At 42.8% G+C, this 20882-nt stretch overlaps 1 protein-coding gene and 1 long non-coding RNA gene across 3 annotated transcripts in view; one reads left to right on the top strand and one right to left on the bottom strand.

The window, feature by feature from the left end:
- LOC147023488 (forkhead box protein F1-B-like) overlaps positions 1 to 14420 on the top strand; it is a 128312-nt gene extending 113892 nt beyond the window's left edge. The window contains exon 2 of the mRNA XM_085888935.1: positions 12799 to 14420. Within this exon, the coding sequence (XP_085745061.1) occupies positions 12799 to 12965 (167 nt within the window). The 3' untranslated portion in view covers positions 12966 to 14420. The remainder of the gene's footprint in view (positions 1 to 12798) is intronic.
- Positions 7815 to 20882, bottom strand: part of LOC147023487 (uncharacterized) — a 33940-nt gene continuing 20872 nt past the window's right edge. Inside the window, exons 1-3 of one of the 2 annotated variants that reach the window (XR_015060217.1) lie at positions 18293 to 18462; positions 17676 to 17783; positions 7815 to 7971 (exon numbers count right to left, since the gene is read on the bottom strand). This is a non-coding gene — a long non-coding RNA (uncharacterized LOC147023487). Of the gene's footprint in view, positions 7972 to 17675; positions 17784 to 18292; positions 18463 to 20882 lie in introns of those variants that run through there. The other variant, XR_015060216.1, reaches the window with a different exon arrangement.

The following is a 20882-nucleotide window of genomic DNA, read 5'->3' as shown; positions in this document are numbered from 1 at the left end:
GAGCACGTCACAGAGACATGGCTGAGTTCTTTGAGATGGAAGACACGATGACATTCTGCAGTGACATCAACGGTTTGTTGAAAGAACTTGGGTGTGATCACGATCCTGCACACTGGCGCCTCTTCATCGACTCGGGGAAGAACAGCTTGAAGGCTGTTTTGCTCCACAATGGCAACGAGAAACCATCAGTCCCACTGGCTCACGCGTTCGGCATGACAGAGACCTATGAGACTATGCGGCAGCTGCTTGATTCCATCAAGTACAATGACTTCAACTGGTACATCTGCGGAGACTTGAAAGTGGTGGCGCTGTTGTTAGGGCTGCAGTCAGGCTACACGAAATACATGTGCTTCCTTTGTCTCTGGGATAGCAGAGACGACAAGAATCACTGGACGAAGAAAGATTGGGAAGAGCGAAAAGAGCATGTACCTGGTCGACACAACGTGAAGCATGTCGCCCTTGTCGACCCAGCCAAGGTTTTCCTTCCACCACTCCACATAAAGCTCGGCTTGATGAAAAGTTTTGTACGGGCAATGGATCTGAATGGGCGTGGGTTTTTTGTTTGGGCTCAAGGAAAAGTTTGGCAACACCTTGTCGGAGGCCAAGATCAAGGCTGGTGTCTTTGTTGGACCGCAAATCCGACAGATTATGAAGGACGAAACTTTTCCGACAACTCTAAACCCCAAAGAGCTGGCAGCGTGGAGGAGCTTCAAAGCTGTGACGGACAACTTCTTGGGGAACGAGCGCGCGGACAACTATGAAGAAATAGTGCAGCAGCTGCTGGAGTCCTTCAGGAAACTTGGCTCCAGGATGTCCCTGAAAATCCATTTCCTACACCAGCACCTGAACTTCTTCCCTGAAAACTTGGGAGCAGTCTCGGACGAGCACGGCGAGCGATTCCACCAAGAGATTTCACTCATGGAGACGCGTTACCAAGGGCGGCACAACCCGAACATGATGGGCGATTTCTGCTGGTTCCTGCATCGTGAAACTGACACAGAGCAGCACAAACGCAAAGCCAAATGCCTAAAGCATTTTTAATTACATTCTAGTGGAGTTTTTCTGTAATTTCTATAATTTTGAAGCATTCATGATGAAATAAATGAATAAATGAATTTTTGTAAATTTCATTGAAATCCTGACTTCTAGGCAATGGGAATATTTCTGTTACTGAAAATCCTGACGTGATACAGCAAAACGGTTATGATTTTTGAAATCAGCGTACCCAAATTAGTCTAAATCACTTTACACATCTCCAGTAAAAAAATTTTGTTGTTCAGTGTTATATGTGATAGAAATTTCTCACCTTTGCCTTTGTCGTGTTAGAAGAATTCCATAAAGATCAACTTCCAATTTTCTTTTTGCTAATCCATCAACAATCTCTGGACCAACCGCGCACAAATCTTGGAGTATCCGAGTTCCTCTATGATGCTTACGACTGCTGGTTTTCCAATATCCACTGCCTTACACAACTCGCATGTTATGAAGTGGTGACTGTTTAATGTGCGCATCAATTTGACTCGTTTTACAATTTCATTGCATTTGCAGGCCAACGACTTTGAGGCTTGTCGTTTATATCGGTTTCTCTGCTCTTGAAACGCTTTGCCCAATGTCTAATTGTGTTCACGTCAATGGGAGAGTCGCCATACACATTCTTTCAATGCTTATGAATGTCCACTGGAGGAGCCTCTTCCACAGTAAGAAATTAAATCACAGTTCTTTGTACACCCATCAGCCTGGCGTTGGCTGAGCGGTTATGGTGGCTGGCTTGGAACCGAAGGGTCCTGAGTGCGAGTCCCGTCGGCCACTGAATTAACACCAGTTGGGGTTGACTCAGCTTGTCATCCTTCCAAAGTTGGAGAAATGAGTATTAGTGTACTGGTATCGGGGCACAGCAGGCACAGCATCAGTGGCACAGCCATGCCCCAACAAAATTATGGCTACTCTGGAACCAAGCTGCCACACGTAAGAAGAGGAAGTATGCACATCTAGCAGGGCAGCCATTTTGAAAGCATGGTGTGATATTGTCACGTGACCGATTCACAATGTTGCTCAACATAAAATTGGCGGGAGATACAAACCTTTCATTGTGATCTCACATAGCTCTCCAAAGACGCATAGGTTACGAATTGAAAAATAAGAGGCATTACTTTCGTACTGGTGTGTGTGTGTGTGTGTGTGTGTGTGTGTGTGTGTGTGTGTGTGTGTGTGTGTGTGTGTGTGTGTGTGTGTGTGTGTGTGTGTGTGTGTGTGTGTGTGTGTGTGTGCGTGTGTGTACCTGACATGAGGTTAAGGTGGTTGGAATTGTTTATTATATAGAGTAAATAATGGGATAGCCAACCAAAAACCAAGAAATAGTACAAAGTGCGACTCAAGGACAGCGCCGTCACCCCGAGCAACACAGCAACAGACAAGTTATCCCTAACATGTATCCTTAATACATGTTCAAAAGTCCGATAAACTGCATGAGCACAAATGGTGCCAAGTCCTTAAATTCTAACCACTGACACCGACCACATAAACACAATATTGTTCCGGCTGTGGAAATTGACAGAACACCATAAAGGTCCCTAGATCAGTTAGGCCGATAAGTCCATGTCCAGATAGATTTCCCCACCGTTATTTAAAGGGAACTATTCATGTTAACCGGGCTGTGATCTTTGAGTTCGCCGTTATTCTTTACTATCGTTATTTTGGACCAATCACGTCCACCACCAACATCGCTCTCAACAACCGCTTCAGACCAACCGCCTTCCACCACCACAACCACACCTGCCTCTCACCAAACCACGCTATCTTCACCACTTCGCCAGCAACCGTCAACATCTCCACACCACAAACATCGCCTCACCTTCGTCTCCGAAACGACGCCATCTTTGCGCCAGCCGCTGCGAGTCCGCATCGAGCGGCGTCGCTGCAGGCCGACGCGGGGCGTATGCTCGTCGGATCAAGCTTGGTGATCTCGCGCACGTCCGCTTTCCGCGCAGAGGTCAGAGGCGATCGGATCGAGAGGCTTGGTGATCTTGTGCACGTCCGCTTTCCGCGCAGAGGTCAGAAGTCAGAGGTCGAGGATTAGAGGCCAAACCGCGTCTCACCAGCCCTATAAAAGGACGAGCAGAGCGCCAAGCTCGTGTTCGAGTTGGGTCGAGTCCGAGTTGGGTCGCGTCTGAGTTGGGTCGAGTCCGAGTTGGGTCGAGTCGAGTTGATCGGTCGGCCTGAGTCAGTCTGGAGAGGTCGGGGAGTCAGGAGGAAGCCAGAAGCCAAGGAGCTGCGTGGAAGTCTGGGCTCGTGTCGGAGTCGGGAGCTTGGAGCTTGCAGTCGGTGGAGAGTCCGTGCGTCGCGAAGGAGACTCGAGCTGGAGGTGCAGCCTTGCCTGCTGTGTCGCGCGGAACCGCGCGTTCATGTGGAGAGAGCCGGAGAGAGCTCGCCAGCCAGCGACAGGCGGTCCGAGGTGATCGGGCTTCGGCGCAGTTCGAGCATCACTGAGGGACGGACGGGTTCTTACAGAGCATCAACTCGAAGACAGCAAAGACCCGTCCGTTCCTCTCAAACGAGTTTCCGACTGAGACCGAATCACCCGGCCGCTTGGCAAGGCCCAAGCTCGACCGCGGCTACGCGAGCTGCCGTGGGGAAGGAGCATCGTGGGTCGCCCAAGGGCGTTCATGTGGAGAGAGCCGGAGAGAGCTCGCCTGCCACTCAGAAGGCCCGAGCTCGACCGTGGCTACGCCAGCTGCTGTGGGGACGGGACGTCGCGGGTCGCCCAAGCCAGACACCACGACGGTGCAGGTAACCTGCAACGGTCTCGTGGGACTCGTTCGGTCTGCCAAGTCCCACGCTATAAAGACCCAAGAGGTCCAGTTTGACCCCATTGCCTTTGATGGGGTCTTTTTCCTGCTTTTCTTTCGAATGAATGTTGTGGCGCCGAGTCCCGTAAGTAAAACTGTGTAAGTGACTGTACATTAATAATTACTTATAGACGGTTGTTGTAGCGCTTTGTCTTGCCCACGTGCCGTGCCGCATTCATTGCTTGTTCTGTATACGTGCATGTTGGTGTGTTTGAATGACTGCATGATTGTTCCTGCATACGTAGAGTAAATAAATGTGCTGGTTTAAATGTAAACCTATTCGTTGCGTCCATGCCCCCATTGAAATGCCATCTTATATTGCGGAATATTAGTTGGCTTTTAAATAACCGGTAAAGTGATCGGGTCCAACGGGACTGCGCGATATTATCCCGCTCAGTTATCCCAAAAAGAAAGCGAGCTGCTTAAGCGGCTCGTTTCCAAGCGGTCCCGTTGAGGTACAACCTCTCGGTAACCTACCTGCGCGAATAATTAGGTAAATCGAAGATTTGGCGATCGGACCCTGCAGCGCTTGTAGGGTACGGACAAGGTTGTGGTGGGATTGAAAACCCATCCGTGACTGGTTTCTGACGCCATTGCAGAAAGTCACGACTGGATTGTCCGTTCGGTGGGCGAACCGGCTGCTATTGGTGAAACGCGGTCGTTCGCACACCGACGGGCACGAATATTCATAACAATATATTGTTGTGGTTGACCAAATTCGCAAACCACCATTCAGGTCCCTTAGGTGAGATATCTCGGTAAGTATATGTGTAGTTAGGCCCAAACCCGTTGTCTAGAGGGAATAAATGTCATTCATGAGGGCTGCGACTCTTCAGGATAGCCGTTTTTCTTTTACTATCTTTATTTTGGACCAGCCGCCATTATTACCACCACCAACCACGTCTCAACAGCCATCACACAACAACCACCAACCACAACGCGGCCATCACCACAACAACCACCAACCACAACGCCGCTTCACCACAACCGCCACGACCTTTACCGTCACAACTCGCCACCATCGCATCACCGTCATCTCGCGCCACTCGTGGGCACCGATGCTGGACTCGTGCGGGGCGCGCACCGAGCAGCGTGTTCAAAAACATCACGGACTTTCCGCAGAAAAACGGATCAAAAACGACTCACGCCCACTTTTGTTCCGTCCAATCGGTGAGCGACGGGCGATTTGGCCCCGCCTCCAGGGCGTTGGAGGGCGGTCGCTATATGCAAATTCATGGATCAAAAAGCATTCACGCCCACTTTTCCTCGGGCCAATGGGGAGCCAGCAAGAGAGGTGAAGGGTCGGAGGCAGAGGGTCAAGGGTAAAAGAGCGAAGCCACGGGGCTTATAAAAACGACTGCGTTCGTCAGAAGAGGGAGTTCGCAGTTGGCAGTTCGCAGTTGGCAGTTCGCAGTTGGCAGTTCGCAGTTCGCAGTTGGGAGTTCGCGGAGCCAGTGAAGAGTTGGGACGAGTCCAGAGAGGAGACGGAGAGGGCGATCGGACGAAGCTGTGGAGAGGCGGCGGCGGCGAAGGCGGTTGAGGGGGTGCTCGCGTCGGATTCGGGGAACTGCGGAGGGAGAGGCCGGCGGCGCGACCGAGGTCGTGGTGGAGACGCTCGTCGCGGGACCCGAGATTTTGTGAAATCCTCCTTTCCCCGAGCATCAGCAACCCCCTCCTGTTTCCCCCTGCGCTGAGATAGTGCGACAAAAGGGGGCCCCCTTCCCACCCCCTACCAGACACTGTCCGCGAGGCCCGCGGAGTTGAGGCACCACCGCCACTTCGCGTCTCATCATCAGACGGGTAGGCCCGACACGGTCTCGGCCCCAGGCCCGCCTACCCCCTCATCCTGGAGGGTGGTTCTCTTTTCTTTTGCTTTGGGAATATGTGTTGTCGGCGCCGTCTGTGAAGTAAAATTGTATAAGTGTTGCCGAGTGCCCGGTAGTCGGATAGATCTGCATTGTTGCATTTGCTTTATGTCTTCTTCTTTTACATGTGCTTTTGGTGGAATTGTATATGTGTGCTTTCCGTTCATCGCGAAATAAATGTGCTTATTGTTGAACTGTTTTCCCGCTTCGCTTCGTCATTTCTTTCATTGAATCCCCATCTTGCTTCACGTAAAGGTTGGTCGTGGGCTAAGACGCCCGATAATTAATCGAACCGTCGAGGCCGACGAATAACACCGCTCGGTTATCCCGATAGTACGGAACGGGTCGCTTAAGTGGCCCATGTCCGAAGTCGACCTGCAGCGAGGTGCGATCGCCCGGTTTACCCTCCGTGTGGGTACTTAGGTAGGTCGAATTTGGCGAGCAACCCTATCCCACGCGGGGGCCGATTGGCCCGATCGCGGTGAGACCGAAAGGTCCACCCGTGACTGGTTCCCGGCGTTAGTCCGAGAGGGTCACGACTGGATTGTCCGTCCGGTGGGCGACGTGCCGCGATTCGAGTTACGTGGCCGTCAGCACGCCGACGGGCGCGAATCTGCAACAATATTATAATTTATACACCAAGATTACAAGGGCAGCACAACCAAAAAAATTAAAAGAACCCTCCTCACCCATGTTTACATATTTTTCCAACACTGCATAGCTGTATTTGCCTAAGGAAGTTATCTTCCTTGTCTCTATTAAAATGTTACATCCATTGGGGACAGCCCCCCGGTTTTGATGGCCCTGCCCAGGTTATGTTTCCCCTGTTTCTGTGGGTAAGCTGCACGCAGCTGTACATTCGACTCATTACAAACCTTCCGTGGTTGCAGAGTCCACTTGACCCATCATGACTCTATTATACACACAACCACACTCACATTAATTTAATGTGGCAGTGATATCATCATGCATATCCACTATTGTCTGCCCTGAGTAGATGGACCCAAGTCATTGAAAAAGGGGGGGAAAAAAACTTTTGTTTAAAAAGTGTCGTTTTCAATCCTATCAATCATGCAAATTCATATTTTGAGTGGATTTTAAGTACCAACTAGTACATTACTCGTCGGGTTATTGAGTCACCCCCGACAGTGACGCGCATATGCATGCACACACCAATGGCCAATGACATTTGTACTGTCCAAAGTCCTCACCCTCCCCTTTCTAACCCTAAGGCATAAATCCCTTCCCCACTTCAAGCCTTCAAACCCCTCCCCATCTCCCCCAACTCCTCAACCCCTCTCCCTCATAAAAAGTTCTCAACCCCCCTCCAAAGCCTCAACCTCCCCTTCTAAACTCTGTCCCATCTTTGCTCTACCCCCAACCCCCATCGCCCAACCCAGTCCTCACCCTCCTGCTCCAAACCATAACCCTGGCCAGTGTGTTCGTGAATGATAGGCCACAAACCTTCCCTTGCCGACCGCACAAGGAGATGAAAATAATTGTGGTGTTGTAGTAGTAGTAGTAGTAGTAGTGGTGGTGGTGGTGGTGGTGGTGGTGGTAGTAGTAGTAGTAGTAGTAGTAGTAGTAGTAGTAGTAGTAGTAGTAGTAGTAGTAGTAGTGCTTTTGTTAGAATTTCCACAATTCTATTTAATGTCGCTCGCTATCCTCACCCCTGCCAGTTCATGGTCAGGACTGCAGTAGGTAAGGTGGAGCATTTCAAGAGAAAGCAGCACCAAGAGAGGGAGAGGGAGGGGAGGAAAGAACAAATTACCAAAACAACACATTTATACAAATAAGAGCAAAGTGCCTTGTGGAGAGATACTACAAAGTGCTTCGTTTGTGGTCCAAGTTTCCTTAAAATTTTGAACTGTGTTACCATATTCTGCCGCCTTATATTCCGAGACGATAGGTGAGCGTATCAAGCCTTTCAGGCTCACAGCACTGTGTTCCACCACATTCCTTTCAATTTTTGTGATAATAAATATATTCATATATTCATCACGATAATGGAAATGAACACGTGGAAAACACAAAGCAAGGCCACGTTGCAATGACATTGCATGCTATTGTAGTGCCACTTGTATGTAACTCCACTCACTTGGAGGTGGGAATTAAGTGTGCAGAGAGAAGTTTCGGAAGTTCCAGGACCATGCTGACCAGTCGCATAAGCTGAAGGTGGCTTTAAAAATACACCTCCCAGGGTGTACCTTTTTCTTCACTTATGTTCGCTCCACTTCACCCAGGAATGTAGAGATTTTCTTCTGCAAGGGTGAAAGGTTCCATAAAGTATGAAGCCTTAATGCGGCAATGTGCACTTAAGTCTGACAGCAGATGTGCTTTCATTATTGTGGCTCGTTTTGAGGACCTTTTGAATGTCCCACGTAGTCATGTTCCGATATACATCCTACTTATCGTCCTATTCTCTTGCTTATTACCTCCGGAAACGAATGTGGATGGAGGTTATGTTTTCACTCCTGTCTGTCTGTCTGTTTGTTTGTTTGTCTGTTTGTTTGTGAGCAGGACATTTCAAAAGGTTGTGGACGGATTCCGATGAAACTTGGTGGACAGATTTGGATGTGTGCCAAAGACAAATGGATTCTATTTTGGTGAAGACCTGGATAAGTATCTGGATTCTTTAATTTTTTTCCAAATGATTCTTAACCACTGAGAAATGGGACCAGCAACGATATATGGCACGATATTTAAAAAAGTTGTGAATGGGTCATGATAAAAGTTGGTGGACGAGTTGGGTCGGTGACAAGAAAAGCCGATTAGATTTTGGTTAAGTTCAGGATGCAGATCCAGCCTGTCAGTGGGATACAAAACATAAAACTGTTCAGCCTGGCCGAGGTATGCGCTGTACCGAGTGCTCTTCTAGTTGTTCCCGTTTTTGTTTCTGCATGTGAAAGTACAGCATTGAACAAAGCTGGGATCTTTCTGAATCTGAAAGGACCCGATAAGTAATCATCATACTAAAATACGCAATTTGGTGTTTGTTTGTCTATCTAGTTGACCGCGATACATTCGGTCGTTACTTATTGCATCTCAACCAAACTTGAGGTTTTAATGGTTTTAATGACTTAATTTGCCCTCCTCCCCAATGAGGTTTTCCACCTTGGGGAAAATCCGTGTTCAGGTTATACTCGTGTTAAGATAGTTTAATGTGGTGTTTTTTCAAAGCCACTTCTAATAACAAAAGTAATAACATGAATGATAATAGCATAATATTAATGTTATCACAAAACAATGTTAATACCAATAATATCCCCCCCCACCACCCCCAAAGGGGTTTTTGCTCCTTGGACGAACGTTGTGATAATGTGTATAAATAGCCCATTGTGGTGTTTCGTGGGGCACCCCTACCGAAAGTAAAAAAAGTATTATAAACCACAAACACATATGATTACCTTTTTAAACAGTCGCTACTGCTGTTTAATACAAAACTGAAAGGGAGGAAATACAACGTTCTTGAGGCATTATATGCTTATTGCGTACCCCACAGACTAACGGGCCCGAGCCGAGATTTACTGTGATCTGTATAACACAGGGAGGATAATAACAGGACCCTTCTGGGAGCTGGTATACTTGTTACAAGAAAAGTCTCATTTTTTGATTCACAATGAATGACTGCAAGGTCATTGAACACACATGATTAATTGTTCTAACATAGCTCATTGATGATGTTCTTACCTTAGAGTAACTTGTGCTTCCTGTTATTGTCGTTCCTATCATCTATTCCCCTTTGGGAGTGCATCATAGCACCCACGGACATCCATTCCCCTCTGGGGATACCCAGAGCACCCAAGACCCATCGTTGGTGGTTGAGGCTGAAAAGCTACCCTAAATAATTTGCTTGTGCATCATAATGGGCTTCCAAAGCAGACCTATAACAAGGTAGAAATTTCAAATGTGGCTAATGTATTGGTGCACAATGGCCTTCTCTTTTTCAAAAGAGACTGTGGAAGCTTCAATGTCCACAATCAGATGCAAGCAAACACAATGGGTCAGCTTAATTCCCCCTTGGAAAGGATGATGTACTTGATTGCAATGCTGCACGAAGCACCAGGATGACAGTTTATAGCTGGGCTGAGATTAGAACCCAGGCTAGACATCTCAGAATCATGTAGACTACCCTGCCAGCACCGAAGTAATTTGTTGTCAGTTGTATTTTAAAAGAAATAATATCCAAATGCAACTTGTCCCGTCCCTGTATTTTGAAGACAAAACGTTATATCATGTTGTGTGCTGCCAAAATAAAGGAAAAGTTCGTCTGCAGCTTACACTTGCTGGTGGATATCAAAGATCCAACGGTGTGGTGCCTGTGGGTTGGAGCCATGGCCAAGTAAATCCTGCTTCCAGATGTTGTTTGTTCGTAGAATCATTCCGCAACAGTGGACGAGTGTGACGCAAAGCAACAACACATGTCGGGGTTAAAATTTGTTCAATGCATTTAATCTGCCGAACGAAAAAGGGCAAAAAAAGTTTATTTGTCTGAGTTGATTATAGTGAATCAGAAGCATCAGAATTTCATCAATCAAATAATTTATTTACTCCAGTGATTTTAGAAAAAGAGGTAATACGAATAAACATGAAGAAAAAGCCACAGTTAAAAGAAAAGATGAAGTTTTAAGAGGGATTTAAAAAAACAAATGATGAAGCTGTGCAAATTTATAAAAGGTAGAGTGTTTCATAGTCAAGAAGTTTAATATAAAGAATGCTCATTAACCAAAAGTCTTCATCCTCCATTGAAGAACTACCATGAGATTCTCCTTGTTGGACCGTAGCGTTTAACAGTGGTGTAAGGTGTGATTAGATCAGAATGTAAGTGGGAACCAATTTTATGTTTGGCTTTGGAGGTTATTAACAATACTCTATATTAAAATCTTTAATTTTGGTATACTTTAAGACAGTAGTGTGATGTGAGGACCGAGAGGTTAGCAAGATAGCCTAGTTCTGAGTTATGCACACTCGCCTCACATGTTTCGCTTGGGTTTGAATCTCGGCCCAGACATAAACCATCATCCTGGTGTTTCACAGGCAGGGCAAGGCATCAACTGCCCATCAGATGAATGTTAAACCTGGTGCCGCATCTGTGAGCATGAAATGGTGTTAATTAAAGATTCGATGCTGTCCTTCCCGAAGTGTAGGTGAGCTATTTGCGGCATCCTGAAAAGTTACAACATTCCTGCACCTTCAGTCGACTGTCCTGCATGGGAGTGGGGATCCATCCAGGATTCGTTCTAGCCTTGAAACGTTCTCACTAGTGATAAGCAATGGAATTCTATAAAAAGCATGAGCCTCTATTGACCCCCAAAAAAATCTATCAAAAGTTAATAATCTTCTTACTTTAGGGAAACAAATATTTAGAGGTTTACAATGAAGAAAAAGTGAGATATAGCATATTGTATAATTACCTTTAAATGTTAATATTGGAGTGAACCAGTCTCCTGTATGGTTGATTCATGACCACCTGAGATTAACTTACAGGATGCCAGAGTGGAGGTGTACTGTGCACAAGTGGTGACTCTGCAGTGCGATGTGATTAAAGATTAATTAATTTTGCCTGTGAGCTGGGGCTTGGCACATGCATTCAGTTTTTGAAAGAATTTGGTAGCTGGAGGGCAATTCCGCGGCTCAAAATCTACAGCGACAATGCTTTTAAAACTAAACAGGTTTAATCAATAATAACGGGGATGGGGAATACACAATAAATCAATGAATGGAAAGAGAAAGAAAAAACCCGATCGACATGCGCATAACCAAGACTTAGACAGACTGTACGCTTATCTTAATCTAACTTAACATATGGAGTTGTTCAGGGATACGGGGAAACAAAATAATGACAGAAATGGAGGCATGGAGATGTCTTCCCCACAGCAATTCTCCACTAGCAGCTTATATAGCCACCGCCAGGTGCCGCCCCCTCACCACCATGGTGTGGCATCTCCCCCACCCCAAATGAGGGTTGCGCATGAGCTCCCACCTCCAACGTTGTTCACGAGTCTCCACCGTGTCAACTCAGCCGCATCTGAGGTTGTTCACGTCGGCATGCCATTTGATTTGGTCACGTGTGGAGGTGAGAAATTACAATGGGGAAGTAAATGTTAACTCCAGAGGGAGAAAAGAGACAGACACAGGGGCTATGGTGACATTAATTTATAATTGACCCTTCATTAACCACAAAGTAATTTTCACAGCAATATAACGCTTTCGCAATAGCCTTTACTCTTAAATAAATTATTACATTTGTGAGCAACAGACATTTTTTAAAATGTTTGTGGGTGTGGGTGTGTGCGTGTGTGTGCGTGCACACACACCTGCATGTGAATAACCATGCATGCATTTGAAGAAAAAAAAAAAGGCAGATTTTCATCTCTTGTCTTTTTCAGTTTTCCTCAGTGTTGTTCAGAGACAACCTGATATAGACCAATGTCTCGGCTTGATGGGCCAAGAGCCTTCCCTGCAATTCCTCATCTGTGCATGCTTATTCTCAGTTTACAGTGGGCTTTCCACAGGCACCAAGCAAGTCCATCCTGCACTTTGCGTGGGAATCCACAGCTCCCTACTTACTCAGGCCAGGTCGCAAGTGCTGACAGAGTTTTAATAAATTGTATTCATGGGGAAGGGTGCAGTGCGGTGCAAATAAGAAAATTATATCTGAGAAAAGAAAGAGAAGGGATGGTTGAATTGCGAAAGGAGGTTAGGGGAGTGCAAAAGGAGTGGGGAGGCAAACACGCTTGGGAAGAGATAGAGGGAAGAGGAGGGAAGGGAACAAGCATGATGGAGAGCATATGGCATGGTCGGGAGTGGGGGTGGGATTTTGGGGGGGGTGAAGGGGGCCGGGCTGGGTGAAAGTTAAGGATTAGCGTACATAATAAATAAAGGCCGTGAAGGTATTTTAGAGCTGTGCAATAACACTGGACCTTGTGATGTTGAGTGCAGAAGACTACTTTATTACATCCATTTTGCAATTACGTTGAGTTACACGACCTTAACCTTGAACTTCTCACCATATGCAGGTTAGTTTTGTGACGACAATATTGTGAATGATCTATGTTTGTTTGTCGTGTGTATTTTTTCTTTTACAGCGGGTCTGCAGCGCTACTCAAATTCTTCGCCAAATTACTGTGACCGCAAGGACTTAGTCTTCAGCCTCGGTGGCACCAGTGGTCACTTTGCAGGTCTTCCAAGCGTTCCTTCTGGAAACTACTACACACAGCAAGCATGCCCAGACATCAAGCCATGCCTCATGTGAAGCTCTGCTCATGGAGACACATTTAGAGAGCAGACATGTTAACCTGCCTTTGCCATCCAAGATACAGTACAGCAGCACCAAAGGGTCTTTTTGTCTCTGTTTTGAATAGTCTTGAACCTGGAACTTGGAGCATGCGTTTTTGTTCTGCACCTGACTCCAAGCAAAAGGCAAAAATGAGGGATATATATATGTATGTATGTATGTATATATATATATATATATATATATATATATATATATATATATATATATATATATATATATATATATATATATATATATATATATATATATTCTGACCAATTGTTTTAACAACTTCCAAAGACCAGTCATGATCTAACAGAAAACTACACACCTACTGAGTCCATTCCTCTTTTTAAATTGTATTCACTGAAGGGTTCTGCAGTGATTACCAAATAAATAACTCTGTAGTTGAAATCTTTTTTTTTCATAGGTTTTATGATTGGAAAATAAAAGTGATAAATCATTGGCAAGCAGGAAATTTGCTTGCATCAGTTATGGATACGTTTTGTGTGATATTAGAAAAAGACTTGAATACTGTGATTTGGTCGCAAAGATAAAGCCATAGAAAGAGATATGTCACAATGAAGGCGGGTAAAGCTGGAAAGATGTAAGTCGGGAGGTGGGGAGACATGAGTATGGGAGGGGGCATGAGCAAGAGGGAGGGGAATGTTAGTAGGGGGATGAATTTTGGGCATGTGTAAGTGGGGAGTAGCAACGAAGACAGAAGACAGGTTTCTTTGGCAGAAGAAATAGAGAAGTTAGTAGATGATGGCAGTTGAGGTATTGCTGAGTTAAATTACGAAAGACTTACTTTGGATGAGCATTTCAAACAAGCAACCAAATCAAATAACTGACCAATACAACAACCGACCGTAAATTTATAAACATAATTCATACATACATACATGGTGGCCCAAAAGTCAGGAGCCAGATAAGATATGGGCTGTTGAACTACAATAATTAATTTTACCTCATATATTATTTTAAATATCTATATTAAATAAAATGATATACCCCTTCTTTCTGTCAATTTTCCAGATAAGTGATGGCAGCAAAATTAACAAAAGATGAGAGTGAGTGGAGCTTGTTCTAAATAAGTGTAAGGCAAGGCTCTTTAAACCAATCAATTGCTGCCAAATTCAATGAAAATACTCAGAGCTCCAATTACTTAGGGAGCTGTTGGAAAAAATTTGAAGTGATTCAAACAAACGGGAGGTGTTCAAGACCGCCCTCATGCATCGTGGATCATCATGATTTCCAAACATCATGTGTATGTTGAATTGAAAAGTGCCTGCAAGTTAATGGTCAACGATTCAAACATTTACTGTAATTTTAGTACTGAGACTCAGAAACAAAAACTCGGTTTGGATTCAGCTGAGTAATTTTGGTAAATATTCGTCGGGTGCCGGAATTCAGATAACGATGCAATATATATATATATATATATATATATATATATATATATATATATATACACTGTATATATATATATATATATATACACTGTATATATATATATATATATACACTGTATATATATATATATATATATATATATATATATATATATATATATATATATATATTTTTTTTTTTTGCAATGATCGAGGCTCGTGCAACACTTACAATCAAGCGCATGTAAATCGATCGCATGGGGGATGCATGGCCTCAATCTAAGCTGCGTTGACAGGTATAGCTGACCACAGCACTGCTCGCATCACAATACAATGTTGGCCTACGCAGAAAATGATAGCGATAAATTAGTTACTTGATAGTGCAAAGTTTATTTCCATTCCTTTCATCTGATAATCGACACATAAAAAGAGCCGAGTTTCTCCATCACGCTTCATTTTTAGTGATTTTTGCTGTCGTAGAAGAATAAAAATGGTACTGTTGGAAAGGTAACTAGAACAGCACGCAGTAGAGCACATACCTCTGCCAGACTGAACAGTTTACTTCTTGGAGGCCACTGTTAGGTCGGATTTGAATCTGGACCTTAACTAAAATCTAATCGGCTTGTTCTTATCACCGACCTAACTCATTCACCAAGTTGTTGTTGTTTTTTGTCATAATCTGTCCCACAACTTTTTGAAATATCTGCTATATATTGTTTTGGTCCCATCTCTCAATTGTGAAGAATCACTTTTAAGAATTCTAGTATCCGGAGCCTCACCAAAATCTAATAAATTCATCCTTATCTCAATCTGTCCACACAGTTTTATTCCGAATCCGTCCACAACATTTTGAGATAATCCTGCTCACAAACAGACAAACCAGTCATGAAATAAAGATGAGCGTTGTGGTTTCTTCGAGCAGTGGTTCAAACAAAAAACATTTATTATTCCACCAAAGTAGGAACCCTTTAGAAAGACACAGAAGGATCACACAAAATTATAGATAGTAATATTTCTCAAAGCAAGAGAAAAACACGGAAGGAGCCCAACGATGGCGACGTGTTACAAAACATCCTTTTTTGTGTCTTTTACTTCATTTTACATCCCCAAAGACACTCACAGATACACATGCAATATGTTTGTGAAGTACAATATATCATATTGTCTTTTGATTCAACCTATCAGCTGTCATGATAAAGTTCATGATGAAAAGAGATTGCTGTCATTTCTGTTGAGTAACATTAAAGTGTAAATAAGAATTATTTGTTATCTTCGCTGGCCTCCTGCTTGATATTGCTTTTCAATTTCATTTCTAATGAAGCATGACTCACATCAACTAATCAAATCTAAACGGTATCTATACTTAGCGCCATGAGACCCCTGCTGAAGGCTAACATACAGGTGACAATTACAGTGATCGATTCCGGTAACATTTTACTTTGAAACTCAGAGAAACAACATGACCATTCTAAAACACATTCGATTCGTATAATAACATACATTTCTACCACACACACTTACAAAATACTGGAATTATTTCATTTTAGGTGACAAGAAAATATCCAGGTTCTTTTTGGAGTTGACATCCAAACCCGGCTTGACTCAGACTCAGCTCGGAAGCACAACTTGCAGAGTTTGAGGACAGCACTAATATAAATTACTCTCAATGGTAATCTCAAATGATAATCAATAAATAAATAAATTCTGTTTACTATCAGAAAGCATTTTTTTTTAGTCCTTACACATATTTTCTACTTTATAAAATATTTACTCTGTGGCTCCTGACTTTTGAGCCACCCTGTGTGTATATGTATATATATGTATATATATATATATATATATATATATATATATATATATATATATATATATATATGTATATTATATTATAAAATAGGTCAAGAAATACCACTGGATTCCGTTAAATGTGTTGATAATAAATGCGTAGCCAGACATCGAGGTAATAAAATAAATAAAATTGACCGTTTAAAATGGTCAATCATCTTACAATTATTTTTTCTACTTCGTTGTTTTAGGCTTTTCACTTATTGATCTCACGTCCAAATAAACAATCCAAATCTCATCACGGCTTTCGCACAAAATTATATTTACCGAATGATGGATTTGTTTTTACTCAAAAATGGATGTCGTGTTTGTGATCAATAATTTGCACATAATAAATCAAAAACACATGATGCAAGCAATGTCTCATGACCTCATGTGCTAAGGTTAGGGTTAGGGTGAGGGTTTTCTGGTTAGAGTGAAAGTTTTCTGGTTATGTTAAGGGTTTACTGGTAGGATAATGGTTTGGTGTTTCGGGTTAGGGTAAGGGTTTGTGAAAGCGCAAAGCAACGAATCAAAGAGATTGCAGGAAGTGGGAAGCCATCATGCTGTACAGGATACAAATGACATTTGGAATCACAAAGAACTTTGACTGATCGGTTTTTGCTGAGTTACTGCATATGTGATGATGTACTCTAGAGTTTCCTTTTCAGGGTGCAATGTAATAATTGTAGATATGCATCTGCTTAAAGCATGAGGATGACTTCTCAAGAGGCAAGTATAATGACATTTCCATTACTGTATCAAAGGAATTTTAGAAAGAAAAACCTGTACATAATTACACGGTATAATCGTATATATTGTCACGTTGGCGATTCATTCAGAGCCACAACCATTGGAAAGCGTGGAAGGAAGAAAGCCTTCGAGGACTGCAAATTGTATATACAATTCATGTGTCATTTTCACGTCTGTGGATGAAATTCGTGGCTTCACAGAGTTATAATGCTCCGATTCACATAAAAAGAGCTGAATCATTCCTGTGTGACTGTATAATCAAACTTGAAATAAACACCGTTTTGTATAAACAGCATCAAGTCCTTTGCCTCGATGCCTTTTCTCCATGATCTTAAGAGGGACTTGTTTCATCTTGCTGCACCGTCATGGACTGTGGTCTTGTGACTCGCATTTCAACAGAGCGTCGCATTGTTGTATGTTCTTTTCCCCTGCAAGGTCGTCCAACGCGATTCAAGTTTGACCTGGACCTTTGTTTATAAAAGTTAGAGTCACGTGTGTACCGTATATTAATAATTTTGAGGGGGATTTGGACTTTTACAGTCTACTATTACTCATGCGATTTTCTGGCACAAATTATTCTCACCTTCTTGTGGGGTTGGTAGGAGAACGTTATTCGCCCAAGTCTTTCACAAACTGGCAGGCCAGGCCAGGCCTGACATTAGACTGAAGGTGGCAGGAGATTATGCTTCATCTTAGGTGCCAGTGGATAACTCACCTCCTCTTTGGAAAAGCCACCATGGTTATCTTCAATGTACACCGATGGCAGATGGGTTATCTCACTGAATATCAGTCCAATGGTTGGTGCACACGTTGATGCCTCAATCTGCATGTGAAACACAAGGATGACATTTTATAGCTGGGTCGAGATTCATTCTCAAGCTAGGCATCTCACAGGCGACTGCACATACTTCCAAGAGTCTAAGTTATCCTTGCAGCCGAAAATTTGTCTTTAAAGTGTTGCTAACCAATGCCCAACATTACATATTTGGGTGTTTCTTCCTTTTAATGGGTCGAAACTGCAAATATGATAAATACAATTCCTACTCATCATTTATTAGATGGATTTTTTATACAGGGTCAAGGCTCATGGAAGAGATAGAACACGGAAGAGATGAGGATACAAAAGGAACAGCAGGAGAAGGGAGAAATACCAAAAGCAGGGCGGAGGGAGAAAAAGCAGATGGAGATGGACAAACAAGTGATGCAGGAAATGATGAGGGGTAGGGGAGAACAGAAGGGATGGATAAGGTGGATACAAAAGCAAAATCTTTGGAGGGGTGTCGGGTGGTTTAATGGGTGGAGAAAAGATCATGGTTTTGGATGGGGGATTACTTGAGATGATGGTGAACAGCTGTCTTGAAGACCAGGAGGGAAGCATGAGATTGAAGAGAGTCTGGAAGGTGGTTCCACAGGCAGGACAAAAAGAGGAATAAATGAGTGGAGGTGAGCAGTGGTTCTGGATTGAGACAGTTTGACTCAGAGAGGGTTGCTGGTCGACGGTGTGCGTCTTGCCGATACCGGGGTGGAGGGTGGGAGGGGAGCAGAGCATGGGGAGGGAAAAGGGTGCAAGTTCAGAAATGAGGTGGAGGAAGACGGAGAGGCCTCCGGGCTGTCGGTGATTGCGAAGTGATATGCACAAAGACTCAGCTTCATCGTGGGAGATTGCAATGGTTAAAGAACAGATGGAATAAATATTCTCTCATGAACATTTGGCTTCAAGTCAATAATGAAACCTTTTCCACTCCAGAATCACGATATGAAACAAACAGCAAGCAGTACTAATAAAATCTCACGAAATATCTCACGAAAAGTCCATGTTAAAAAAAAAAAATCAGAGGTCTCAGGGAAGATGTGGAATGTCCTTGAGTAAAAGAAGAAAACTTCTAGTCAGCACAATTATGGTAAAAGATTCAAGTGATAAAGTTGAATCCACAATCAGGATGCATAAAAGACGTCCCAGGAAAATGATGGTTCTCTGGGTACAACTCCAAAATCGGCAGAAACTAGAATTGAGCTCTCCATAAGACTGTGAGCCCTTCCATCATCATCGCCATCCTCTCCGTTGTTCCAAGTGATGTCATTCTATCTATCTATGATGATCAGCAGAGAAATAAAATAAATCGCCTTTTCTCCTTCAAAAACCAAGTCAAAAAGTGGAAAAAGCATGCAGAAAGAACAATGATGATTGCTGGTTAAAAACGGTGAAACCACACTTTACAGTAAAACAGGCAAGTATAGCTATTGGAATGGTGTACTGTAGCAAGTGGCAGGATGCACTGCAATTGCATGGGCTAAAAAATCAAGATGGCGGCAGGTGAGGCAACAGAGGGGGTGGAACAGCGAAATGTAATTACATTTATGTTTGAGAATCCATCTCCATATTAAAGAATCCTCTCAAGAATCCTTATTAAAGACAATCCATATCCGCATTAAAGAATCCTGTCAAAAATCCATGTAAGAGAGAATCCTGTCAAGAATCCATATTAAAGAAAATCCATATCTGTATTAAAGAATCCTGCCAAGAATCAATATCGGTATTGAAGACAATCCTATCAAGAATTTAAATTAGACAATCCTGTCAAGAATCTGAATTAAAGACAATCCTGTCAAGAATCAGTCTTCAAGACAATCCTGTCAAGAATCCGTATTAAAGAATCTTGAAAATAATCCATATTAAAGAATCCACATTAAAGAATCTTGTAAAGAATCCGTATTAAATAATCTTGTAAAGAATCCGTATTAACGAATCTTGCAAAGAATCTGTATTAAAGAATCGTGTAAAGAATCCATATTAAAGAATCCAGTCAAGAATCCATATTTAAGAGAATCCATGTCCGTATTAAAGACAATACTGGCAAGAATCCATATTAAAGAGAATCCATATCCGGATTAAAGACAGTCCTGTCAAGAATCCATATTGAAGAGAATCCATATCCGTATTAAAGAATCCTGCCAAGAACGCATATATTAAATAGAATCCATATCCGTTTGAAAGACAATCCTGTCAAGAATCCATGTTAAAGAGAATCCATGTCCGTATTAAAAACAATCCTGTCAAGAATCCATATTAAAGAATCCAGTCAAGAATCCATATTAAAGAGAATCCATGTCCGCATTAAAGACAATCCCATCAAGAATCCGTATTAAATAATCCTGCCAAGAATCCGTATGAAAGAAAATCTATGTCTGTATTAAATACAATCCTGTCAAGAATCCTGTCAAGAATCCATATTAAAGAGAATCCTGTCAAGAATCCATATTAAAGAGAATCCTGTCAAGAAGCCATATTAAAGAGAATCCATGTCCGTATTAAATACAATCCTGTCAAGAATCCATGTTAAATAAAATCCTGTCAAGAATCCATATTAAATACAATCCTGTAAAGAATCCGTATTAAAGAATCCCATCAATAATCCACATTAAAGAGAATCCTGTCAAGAAACCATATTAAAGAGAACCCATGTCCGTATTAAATACAATCCTGTCAAGAATCCTGTCAAGAATCCATATTAAAGAATCCTGTCAAGAATCCGTATTAAAGAGAATCCTGTCAAGAATGCATATTAAAGAGAATCCTGTCAAGAATTCATGTTAAATAATCTGTATGAAAGAGAATCCTATTAAGAATCTGCATTAAATAATTCTCTCAATAATCTGCATTAAAGACAATCCTGTCAAGAACCCATAAAATAATCTTGACAAGAATCCGTATTAAAGAGAATCCTGTCAAGAATCCATATTAAAGAGAATCCTTTCAAGAATCCATATTAAATACAATCCTGTCAAGAATCCATATAAAATACAATCCTGTCAAGAATCCATATTAAATACAATCCTGTCAAGAATCCATATAAAATACAATCCTGTCAAGAATCCATATTAAATACAATCCTGTCAAGAAACCATATTAAATACCATTCTG

The sequence above is a fragment of the Eptatretus burgeri genome, chromosome 7 (genome assembly GCF_056783735.1).
Source record: "Eptatretus burgeri isolate ZD-2024b chromosome 7, Ebu_testis_v1, whole genome shotgun sequence".
NCBI classification, from domain to species: Eukaryota; Metazoa; Chordata; class Myxini; order Myxiniformes; family Myxinidae; genus Eptatretus; species Eptatretus burgeri.
This window is presented reverse-complemented; position numbering and strand designations above follow the sequence as displayed.